Source organism: Podarcis liolepis, assembly GCF_965112155.1.
Source record: "Podarcis liolepis genome assembly, chromosome: 1".
Taxonomy (NCBI): Eukaryota; Metazoa; Chordata; class Lepidosauria; order Squamata; family Lacertidae; genus Podarcis; species Podarcis liolepis.
In genome coordinates, this window is record NC_139554.1 from 51,401,972 (window position 1) to 51,413,145 (window position 11,174).

Genomic DNA, 11,174 nt, shown 5'->3' on the forward strand with positions numbered 1-11,174 from the left:
GATAGGATTTTATCTTAACTCTTCATACTTGCAGATTTGCTTTGTTGAGGCTTTCTCCCACTTAGGCTACCTTACAGCTCCTTTTGCTGAGAGAGATCTCATGGGGTTGCAGGCCATAATTTTCTCTGGCATTTGTGGAATGTTGTGAGTTTTTCTTAGCACAAAGGTGGTATTTAGATGTAGGTTTCACCTTAGGCTCACTGAGGGTGATTTACCAATGGTCATAACAATGTGATGGAGATACCATGATAAACTAGAGTGGTAGAAATCATGGCAGCTTTTCTTTGCCAGTGGAATTTGGGGCTGGTAAGTTAAAAGTTAAAGACATTAGTGTGGTTATATAGATATATTGGGAGTAGTGCTCTTTCTGAAGGCATGTGTTTTCTCTCTTGTGATACCATCCTTCCTTACACAATTCTCCTTTAAGTGTCTTAAAAATAACTTTACAGTCCTGACTTGGCTTTCTTTCACTCGTGACTATAATACTAACTTCTTCTCTGTACTACATCACTTCCTTTTTTTCATGCTAGCCAATGAGGAGCACTGGCCAAAGGTATGTAAGATTATTTCCCCTCCCCTTTTTGTTCCCTTTTGTTAATGTGTAGGTCGTCCACCTAAATACAACACGGTGCTGGGGTTTGGGGCTCTGACCCCCACATCCCCTCTGTCCAGTCATCCTGACTCCCCTGAAAATGAAAAGACAGAGACCACATTTTCTTTCCCCGCAACTGTTCATCCTGTGTCCCTGCCCAGCCCCAGCTCCACAGACGTAAGTAATTCTTCCTGAGAGGTTTGCTGTTCGAAGAGACCGTGGAGACTTCAGAATTTGGTTCTTTAGATGCACTGGTATTATGGTAAACTGCAATAATATGACCCCCTTCTTCAGCCCCCTACACTTCTACTTGTACCTATTCACCCCCCCCCACCCAAACTCTGGAGTAGTATATATATATCTATATGATATCCACAGGACATGCCAGAATGTTCATATCCTAGAATCGTAGAATTGTAGAGTTAGAAGGGGAAATATTTCTATAAGCCCTTCCCAGATGCACAGTGATGCAGTGAATTAAAGACAGTGCATATGTGATATATTTCAGCAATCTAGTGGCAGGAGGAGAACAGGTCCTGTCACACAATTACGTATTATTACTGAATCAATAAAGTAAGGAGAAATTCTTGCTCAAGATAGTTGGACACAGCGTTAGTGGAATCAGAGGGAGTGCCTTCACTGACACCTGGCAGTTGCTTCTCGTTTATGGATTCTGCATACCTATCTGGGGAAAAGTTTTCTTTTCTGTGAAAGTATCCTCCTGGTATGTGAGCCCAGTTGCCTGTTCTGCCAGTTTAGCACAGGCTGAATTAAAGTTGATCTAATCCATAGCTTGATCTGCAGCACTGTCTGTTTTTGGAGAGTGTGAGTGGTAAATTTTTATTACTCAGAAGGAAGGTAAATCCATCATTCTCATGATAGCTGGGTTGGAATTGGAAGTTCTGGACTCACAACCTTGGTCAAGTCTCATCACTTCTCTGTACCTTCGTTTCCTCATAATAAATAGCTCCATGGTTGTAAGACCCAACTAATGAACACATTTTACACACAATCAGACTTGCATAACTTTTATGTTCTAGTGGGCTGCACTAGATGTTCCTCCAATCTGTTTTTTATGCTGCTGAGCTAAGAGCCTCTGCATCTCATTCATGAAATATGCAGCTTGAGGATTGCTCTAACTTACATAACTGTATCTGTAGCCTCATTGTTGAAGCAGCCAAGAATAGCCAAATCAGGAACACCATCAGTATCTTTTCTGCACTGCTGGGTATTGCAAAAGATAAAATCAACAGGCAGCATTCCTATAGGATGCAAGTTCTGTGTTAAGAGCCATAGTCATTCATTCTCTAGGTATTGTATTATTCATGAAATCTCCCAAACTATCAGAAGGCAGTAGTAAAAATTGATCCAAACAAAGAGGACTTTCCTGCTGATTTAGCATGGTGTGCACACGTGCACATGAACACATTCTACTTATAACAGGTTTGACAAAGGTTGCTAGACTCTTAAGCACATTGGCTTTATAAATAAAGCACTAGGACAGTGAGCTCATTGTCATTCCAGTTGATGTCTGTTGCACATTTTTACATAATGTTCTGAGCTTTCGGTAATGATGTAATTCTGATTAGCCATCTGAATAGCCATCAGCCTTCAAGCCTAGAGTGTTTTGCTAAATATCCATCCACCAAACATGTACACACATCACATGAATGTATTGCTTCCTCCAGAAATTCACCTCCTATTTCACTTCAGTGGTGTGTGTTTTTTGGAGAATTTATGGTAAATAGGTTTGTTTTCAGTTGTGTCCCTCCACTCACCAAAGATTCTTTAATCCAATATAGGATTCCCTTAATGGAATGGGGGCAGGCATTGTTTGCTGATTTCCCCCCATCTCTCTGCAGTCCCTAGACCTTCCCTGGTCTGCTCCAAAGGATTGCGGAGGTTGATGGGGCAGGTGGCCCCAGAAGATAATGAAAACTGCTTCCCTTCCATTCATGGAAACCTCTGCTAGTGCAGAGTACTGCCCATTAATGGAGAGAAACAACTGAGTACAACCTTCTGATCTTGTTAGCTTCTGAATATCTTTAACTGCCATAATCAGTTACTCAGATTAAGATGCTCATTAGGTTTCAGCTCCACTTCAACAAGCACTCTAGGGCTAGGATGTGGGATCTGTGGCCTTCCAGATGTTGCTCTACTCAAACTTTCATTAGTCTTGGCTAGCACAGCCGGAGGTCAGGGGATTTTGTAAATTTGTTCAGCAGTATTTGGAGAGCTATATGCTCCTCATCCCTGTTCTAGGGAAACCTCATTGTGTTTGTCCTCCATGCAATCACAAAATACAAGAAAAAAGTAGGCAGTTTGAGTTTGGGTAGTCATAACGCTTCAAGAGATACATGAAAGTTTAACTCTGTTGAGTGGACAATATGAAACTGGCTGTATTATTATAGATTGAACTACCTTAGAACCCAACAATGCTCAAGTCACAGGGGATCCAACCCCCTTATATTTTGTGAACTCAGCTACTACTACTACTACTACTACTACACTGTAGAAAGCTACAGAGAGGGGTATGACTGACTTAAAAGCTGGGTGGGGGGTTGAGGGATAAAATGTGAGGTTTTCATTAAGTCCCCCCCCTTCCCCCCATAATTTGAACATTGGAATCCAGCACTCATTTGATATGTAGAACTTGCAAAATCAAAGCATCTTTATATGCCAAAGTCAGGATAGCACAGTAAATTTAGGAATTAATAGAGAGAGGTTTCCATCAAAGTGTGAAGGCTTGGTTTTCAGTGTCAAAGTTTAAGCCTCAGCTAATGTTTGTGGGTAATATCCTCCCACCCGCCAGTGGTTGGTATTCTGGCATCATTTAATATGTATTCTTAATAAAGATGGGCACATTAGCATGCTATGTAAGGCAGTAGAAAACATCTGGCATAATTCAAATCCTACCACTGCTCAGTTTGATATGGAAGATTGAATTACATATTTTAAGGAGGCTGTGACACTTTTATTTCTTTCAAATTTTATCCCTATATTCTGAATTTGAAGAAAGCTTTAGAGATTGGGATTTGGATGTAGCAGTTTTCCAGAGCAGCCCTCAGTTGATTGAAATTCATGTATTAAGCCATTTTCTGTTACCTTATTTCTGTTCTTTTTAGCTCTTCTTCTCTTTCTGCATTTCTGTACAGTAATCTACAAATAAAAATAGTAACTATGAGATGGTAACGGCAGAAGGAAAGAGAGAAAAGGAAACTAAATGGCTTTGCTAAGAATTTTGCATCCTAAAGTGAAGAGATAAGGAAGGGAAAGTAATGCAAAGAGTCATGCAAAACTGAAATGTTCTTGCTATTAAAACTAGTACTGGGGCCTTTGTTGCCATTTTACAGCTGGGGATGGTGTTTTGTGTTAGTCTGGTTTGGTCAAGGTTTTCCATCTCTTCTATCGAAAGGCCAAGTTTACGTAAAATAAATCAGAAAAAGTATACCTATTACTGGATATTGCAGTGATGCACCAAGGTTAAAGTTATATTAGGCTTAAAGTGGCGCATTAACTTAATTTTGCAACCAGTGCCTTCTACTTCCAAAATATTGAAAAGATGATGGCACATGAAACACATTTCTTAGGAAAGACTGTAGCTACCTTAAGAGGTAGCACCCAGGTGAAATTATGCTTATGCTCATGCTAAGCATGCCCAAGGCTATATTCCATAGCCTTTTGCAAACAATAATTTTATTGCACAATAAATATGTAGATCTTACTCATATTTGCAGAGAATCCAGGCAGCCTTTCTCCTCAGTGCTGTTCCCCAGATATCACATTTTGCCAACGTGTAGGCCACAGCTCTTTTGCCAATAGAAAGCATTAATTTTATATTTTATCTTTGGCCCCCACCTGCCTAACCCATCCCCTTGCTTTCTTGTTTTGATTTGGCGTGCTGCGTGGAATGAGGCTGTACAGATGTCACAGGCACCTAGAAATGGCCATGACTTCACTGCTCACAATTTTCTGCCCCTATAGCTGTGCAGATTTTGCTTATTTGCTTAGAGGCTTATCAATCCAGTGTGGTCATAAAGACATACAGTAGCAGCAGCAACCACCACAGCAAATCTCTCTTATCCATCATGGTTAATGATATCAGCTTTTATTCCTTGTATATGTGTTAGTTTCACTGCTCTCCAGCATTGGAATATTCATATTCACTATTTGATTTATGCACTCTATCCCCAAACAAAATAAGCACCTCAGTATTGTGAGCTCCTAGTGTTGGATCGGGCTACTAGTGTTGGATTTAAATTATTAGTTGCTTACTACAAAAGTCTCTAATGGAGCAATCCTAACTATAGAAAGCTAGCATAAGTAATGCTGGCATGTTACAGTGGCAAAAGTTACCCTTATTCCAAACTCAGTTCAGAAGGAATAGGACACTCTTTGCCAGCTACATTGGCTGGGCTGCTGGGTCACTTGACTGAGCCAGAAGGTGTTTGGAAGAGGTGTAAGTCTCTCCTTGCTCTGCCACATCTCCAGAATGCCCCCTTCTGGGGGGAACTTGTGCTAGTGTAAATGATACCGTCTTAAAATCCACCGGCTGAGCACCCATTAAGATCTGCCATATCCAAATTCTTTCATCCCAGTGGATCCTAGGTTTCAATTACACTGCAAGTGACTTACAATCTTTTGGTTTTTAACTTTTTTGTAACAAAAAACAGAAGCTAAAGCATTCTGCACTACCAGGGCCACCTGTCCCTCAAGTGACAGCAGTGGATACAGGAAAACACTCAGACTATGGACCTTTCAGAATGAGTCTCACCCTGCCAAGAGCAGATTGCATGCCATTCACCTGGTCAGAAGATCCACCTGCTAATCCATCTTGGCTGGATTAAGACTCATGTCATTGGTCCTCATCCATGACAGGGCACCAATCAGCAGATCCACTGCCTACCTGCAGAAGATGACATAAGAGCTGTGTGTCATCAGCATGGTGATGACAGCACACTCTCAGACGCTGTCTAATCCCACCCAGCATTAAGTGAAACGTGGGTGACAAGTTCTGCACCTCCTGGAGAACCGAACCTATTGCGGCCCTTTAAAAATGCTTTCCATACAGTGGATCACTGGGACTTTCACCCCACATTTAATTTCACTTACTTGGAAATAAGATGGGTGTGATCCTTAACTATATAAATAAGTGATCTGTGCTTTATAGTTTGAAATTGTACTAGGGTAGACATGGTGGCATTTGAAGAAGCTGTGGCCCTTGACGTTCCTTGTGGTTCTTTTCTGTCTGAAGAAAGTGGATCTAATCGTCAGGCACCCTTTGGTAGCTTTCTTTCTGTGTTTCATGAAAAGGATATTATTTGGGGGATTTCATTCACTTAGGACTTTACTTTGAACTGGAATTTAGTTTTCAAAGTTTGTAAGTTCCCTTTCCCCCCTCTAATTTTATAGGGTGATATCCATGAAGATTTTTGCAGTGTTTGCAGGAAAAGTGGGCAGTTGCTGATGTGTGACACGTGCTCACGTGTGTATCACTTGGACTGTCTGGACCCACCTCTGAAAACTATTCCCAAGGGCATGTGGATCTGTCCCAAATGTCAAGACCAGGTATTGTTTGACACAAAAGGGGAAGCCTCTCGCAATGGTTCTCTGCTTTTGGACAAAATGGGTGGGGCACATGGCTTAGACTTTGAGAGGGTGACAATATCTGACCTGAATTGAAATGGCCTCACAAATTCAAAGCCATCAAACGTTTGCTTTTCTGTTCCACATCTCAGGGTACTAAACAGCCATTTATTTGCCATGGCAAAGCTCGAAGACTTACGGGGAAGATTCCCTTTGATCCACTTGCATCTTTATCTATTTCTGCTTCCACAAAATAATGTTAGCTTCATTCTACAATACATGGGTTGGAAAGTCCAGTATTTTAAGGTCTAGGACAAAGCTACATGCTGGAAAAGCAATGTTTGCATGATAATGCAGGGACACAGGGCATTTTACAGGTGAGAGTTAGCAGGCATGAGATAGATGCTAAATCTTTCCCCATAGCTGGCTCTGAGAGCAAAAATAAGCCCAGCTGGGGAGGAACGTTTTGTGATGAATAACCACATGATTAAATACCCGTCTCCCACCCACCAATTCTCTTCTGGAAATGCCCCGCTACTCCTGCATTGCTGTTAACCAACAAACACATTTGTGGGAAATGCATGTTTGCCAAAGTAACATGTAGTTTTCTCCACGGAGACTGCTCTTTGCTATCAGAGTGTTTTTCCTTTAGCTAATTAGATCAGCAGTTTGTGAATCATGAAGTCACAATCCTCTCTACTGGCAAGTTTTAAGATCAGATGTGTTGTCTCTTCATTCCTGTTCAGCTTGTTAAAATTTCATCAGCAGAAAATGTTTGTAGATGCAAGGGAATGTACAAAATTGCTGACATGGTGATTAAACAGGCTTCCCTTGTGGGAGGTTTAGCACAGATGTGTGAGTATTTCATGCTATTAAATCTTGAGGGTCTTCCCGAACTATTGTGGAGGTTTTTGTGTGTGCAGTAAATGCAATGTTTACTTGCTTGAGGTGCGTGTTGAGTTGTGGATCAGGCATCTTTTTTGGATAATGCTTCTGTTGAAGAATTTCCCCAGTACTCAAACCTCAGTATTCTTTTGCTTGAAATTTCCTTCCCCTCTCCCCCCTCTCCATTTCAGCATACTATTGTGAGTGCTGTGTATAAGCTGGTTTTGAATATCACAGGCACATATGTTTTAGTGATTAGTAACACAATTCCCCTTCTTCCTACCAGTGCCTCACTATTTTGTTATCCATTTAGGGATTTTTATTTTTTTTAATTAATTCTTTAGGGGCTGAATGCTTGCCTGCTGAAACAACCAAGCATAGAAATGATCATGTAATTGCCTTCATTTTGTTTTTTAATGTAGACTTTAAAGCAACAAGGCTACCCTTCCTTACCATTTTATGAAATTTATGTTTTTTATTTAGTTCTCGAAAGGTTACGTGTTATCCCCATGCACTTGATAGCACTGCAGCACAGCCTTCCTCTCCCTCCTTTTGATATGTGGATATAGTCTGGTTCATTTCTCTTTCCCATTGGCCTCTCACATCCATCACATGTCAACAAAGCATCAGGCTTCTTGTCCCGGACCAGAACTAGCAGCAACCCAAGAGTAGAACAAAGGGGGATTTTAAGTTGTTTTATTGCCTGGGAAGGGCCTAAGAAGAGAATGGCATTGATTTTAATAGTTGTTGTGTAAGATACCCTTTAGTGTGTGTCATCTTTCCTAGAGGTAGAACATGTCAGCCAAGTGTTCCTTCTCCTTTCTTTCAGATGCTAAAGAAAGAAGAAGCAATCCCGTGGCCAGGAACTTTAGCAATTGTTCATTCATATATTGCCTACAAAGCAGGTAAGAAAATGGTGCAGGGCTTGGCTTGGTTTTCTTTTCTTTGGAAAATGTTACTTTGAGGAAGGGAGTAGGATGTTTGTTTTCAGAAGGAAATTAAGAGCTGACTGCATGATAACCCCAGTAATGAAATGGATATGACAGCTTCATCTGACTCTCTTTATGTCTGCACCTGCAGCTTCAGGTATGGTCCTGTACTGGCTTTCCATTGTGCAAAAGCAGCTGAGAGATCCCATCCGCAGGGCATAATTGATACAATTGATGTACTCTCTTCCACAGCAAAAGAAGAGGAAAAACAGAAATTACTGAAATGGAGTTCAGATTTAAAACAGGAAAGGGAGCAGCTAGAACAGAAAGTCAAACAGCTCAGCAATTCTATAACAGTAAGTATTGCTGTGCTAAATGATGGTTTGTTTATCCTCTGTGTTCCGCTAGAAGCTACAGCCGTGAATCTTAGAAAATGACTGTTTACTGTGACCAATCACGGTATCAGTTCTGAGCCGTGCTTCACCACAGCTTTGTCATGGTGGTGTTTTTTAAAAGTCTCAGAGGCTTCTTATGTTTGTTAGAGCTTCTTTTTCTCTGCCAAGTCATAGTTGTAATCTATATGCTGTAGTCGTGGCTGTGAAATAGCATTTGCTTTCTTTGAACTCTTTGGTTTGCTATGTGGGCCGTATTTGGTATGGGAGCCATGTTGTATCCACCAGGTACTCTGACAAAGAATCTGTTTTTGCAGTCTCTTGTGGATCTTGGGATCCCTTTGCTTTAACTTTCATTCTCGTTTGGGCCTTTTTTTATGAGCGCACTCATTAATGCAATGTCGTTCCAATCTGCTTCAGAAATGTATGGAAATGAAGAACACCATCCTGGCAAAACAGAAGGAAATGCACAGTTCATTGGAGAAGGTAAAACAGTTAATTCGCCTCATCCAGGGCATCAACCTTTCAAAACCCATAAACTCTGAGGGCAGTTCCGTCGCCATCTCCAATGGCATGGACTCCACCAATAACGCAAAGGCTGCCGCCGCCTCCACCCCAGCCTCTTCCCCCTCCCAGAGCTGCATGGTGAACTGTACCAAGGGCGACGAGACTAAATAACATAGCACAGGAAGAAGGAGCCAGGGGAGATGGCGGCGAGGCAGAAGAGCAAAACAATAAAACTCTAGAAAAGAAAAGCTGGATTTCTTCTGGAAAGCGCAGAACTCTTTGGTTCCAGAAAGAGCGCGAAGAGGCTTGTGCCAGGCGGCACCAGAGTTGCCAATCGATCCTCCTTATTCTGTGTGTACGTGCAAAGTTTGGACCATGTTACATGAATAGTGCCAGCTGGAGGTTCTTTGCCAGCACCATGCCAAGTTAAATAATATATTTACTCTCTCTCTCTCTCTCTTTCTCTCTTTTACACCAGTGTGTGCCTGCAGCAGCCTCCACAGCCACTCTAGGTTTGTTTTGTTTTTGTTTTTATTTGGGGGTGGGGAGCAGGGAGGAGGAGCAGGTTTCAAATCTTATCTGCAGACCAGTTTGTTTAGCTAAGGAAACTTCAAGTCCAAAGAGCCTGTGGGCTTTTCCTGTTTCTGAATTCTCCGTACTACTAAACCAAAAATCCAGAAATATGAATTAACAAGTCCTAGGGTCCAGAGGGGTGGGGTGGTGGGAGTGGGGACCAAGCCTATCCAATAAGCAGTATTCACTATTGTTTTGACAGGAGAGACAAAAAGGAATGGGGAAGGGTTTTTCACTAAGTATCTAGTGCACACTCAGGCTGGGGATTACTAGATTGGCAGCTTTGGGTTTATCCACTTTTTTCCCCAAATAGACAAGTGAAATAAATTGCTGGTTTGGGCATCACATTGGCCCAGGAAGCTTTTGCTGAGGAAGAGGAGAAGGGAGGGGGACTAATATAATCAGCCTGGGGTTTCAGAAAAGCGGGTCACGACTGAAATGAAAATTCCAACTTTTTTTTTTTTTTGTACACTTGTCAAGCAAAAGTGATATTCCAAACAGTACAGCACATGTCCCAAACATATGGCCCAAATAGTAAAAAAAAACAAAAAAAATTAAAATGCCTGTTTCCTTTGTTTCCTTTCTCTTTTGGTTACAAATGTAAGGAATAGAAAAGCTGTTTTTTTCAGGCTGACAGTCCGATTAAAGAGGTAGATGGGACCTTGCATGGTATAGATTAGAAGTAATAGTGTCAGTGAGATACAGTGAGTCTTTGTGAGTCCGTGTGTCATCGTTTTGGGCACTGTTTTTTATGCAAGGGCAAAATCTTTGTATCTGGGGGAAAAACAACTTTTTTAAATTAAAAAAGAAAAAAGATATTGAGGTCTTCCTAGTGTTACTTAAAAATAAGATCAAGGTAAGAAACATTGTAAAAATTACAAAAGTGCTATTTGTTTCCTAAACAAGTGATTTCTATTAAAAAGGTGTCAGAACTGGAGAAAATGCTGTGTACTTAGAATTTTTTAACACAGGTTTTGCTTATGATGTTGCCATTCTGCTGTGTTTCTGTTTGAAAAATGCCTTGGGGGTGAGTGTCGAGAGATTGTCATGCCATTCAAATAGCCTGTGGGGTTGAACTGCATCCAATCTGCAAACCTTCCTCCAACTGGTGGAATCTCTCCTCTGTTAAGCTCTCCTAATTAACTCTTGTGCTTAAAAGCACAAGAGAGCATTGGCAGCATTTAAAAATCTTTGTCGTTATAGCACCTAGATTATAGGGAGAACGTGGAGACAAAGGATTTTAGCGTTGGGATCTGGCTCTGCTTAGCACAGCTTGTCTGTCTTCTGAAGCAAATTGTCGCAGTAATTTCATGCTATTAAAATGCTGGTGCTGGACATGAGATGAGCGAGTCTGAAATAGCCACCTTTGCATAGACAAGTGCAAATGGCCAATATTTCATACCCTTTCACTTCCATGGCAGCACTCATGTTGGCGTAAGTCATGGCAGTCAGCCCAGGTCCATGTTAGAAAGTCTCTCCTCTGTCAGACAGCCAGTGATGGTGCTGCCGTGCTTTCACTATTCTGTGTTGAAGAACTATGCATCCTAATGCACTTTATTTACATAATCATCTGAATTTTGTTCCTGCCACTCATTGTTTGTGGCGGTTTCTTTACTTCTAGCCTCCAATCTTGTCCCTCAAGGACTCCTCAGTGACAGTCAGTTATGCTCACGGTCCAGCAGCTGATCTTTTATCATTATACATATCAGT

At 41.3% G+C, this 11,174-nt stretch overlaps 1 protein-coding gene across 5 annotated transcripts in view; it reads left to right on the forward strand.

The window, feature by feature from the left end:
- Positions 1-10,406, forward strand: part of PHF21A (PHD finger protein 21A) — a 129,317-nt gene extending 118,911 nt beyond the window's left edge. For 3 of the 5 annotated variants that reach the window (XM_083464103.1, XM_083464102.1, XM_083464101.1), the window contains exons 14-18: positions 606-769; positions 6,005-6,160; positions 7,893-7,968; positions 8,245-8,348; positions 8,805-10,406. In XM_083464103.1, the coding sequence (XP_083320229.1) occupies positions 606-769; positions 6,005-6,160; positions 7,893-7,968; positions 8,245-8,348; positions 8,805-9,062 (758 nt within the window). In that variant the 3' untranslated portion in view covers positions 9,063-10,406. Of the gene's footprint in view, positions 1-530; positions 554-605; positions 770-6,004; positions 6,161-7,892; positions 7,969-8,244; positions 8,349-8,804 lie in introns of all 5 variants that reach the window. The other 2 variants (XM_083464105.1, XM_083464104.1) reach the window with 1 other exon arrangement.
- Positions 10,407-11,174: the final 768 nt, after the last annotated feature.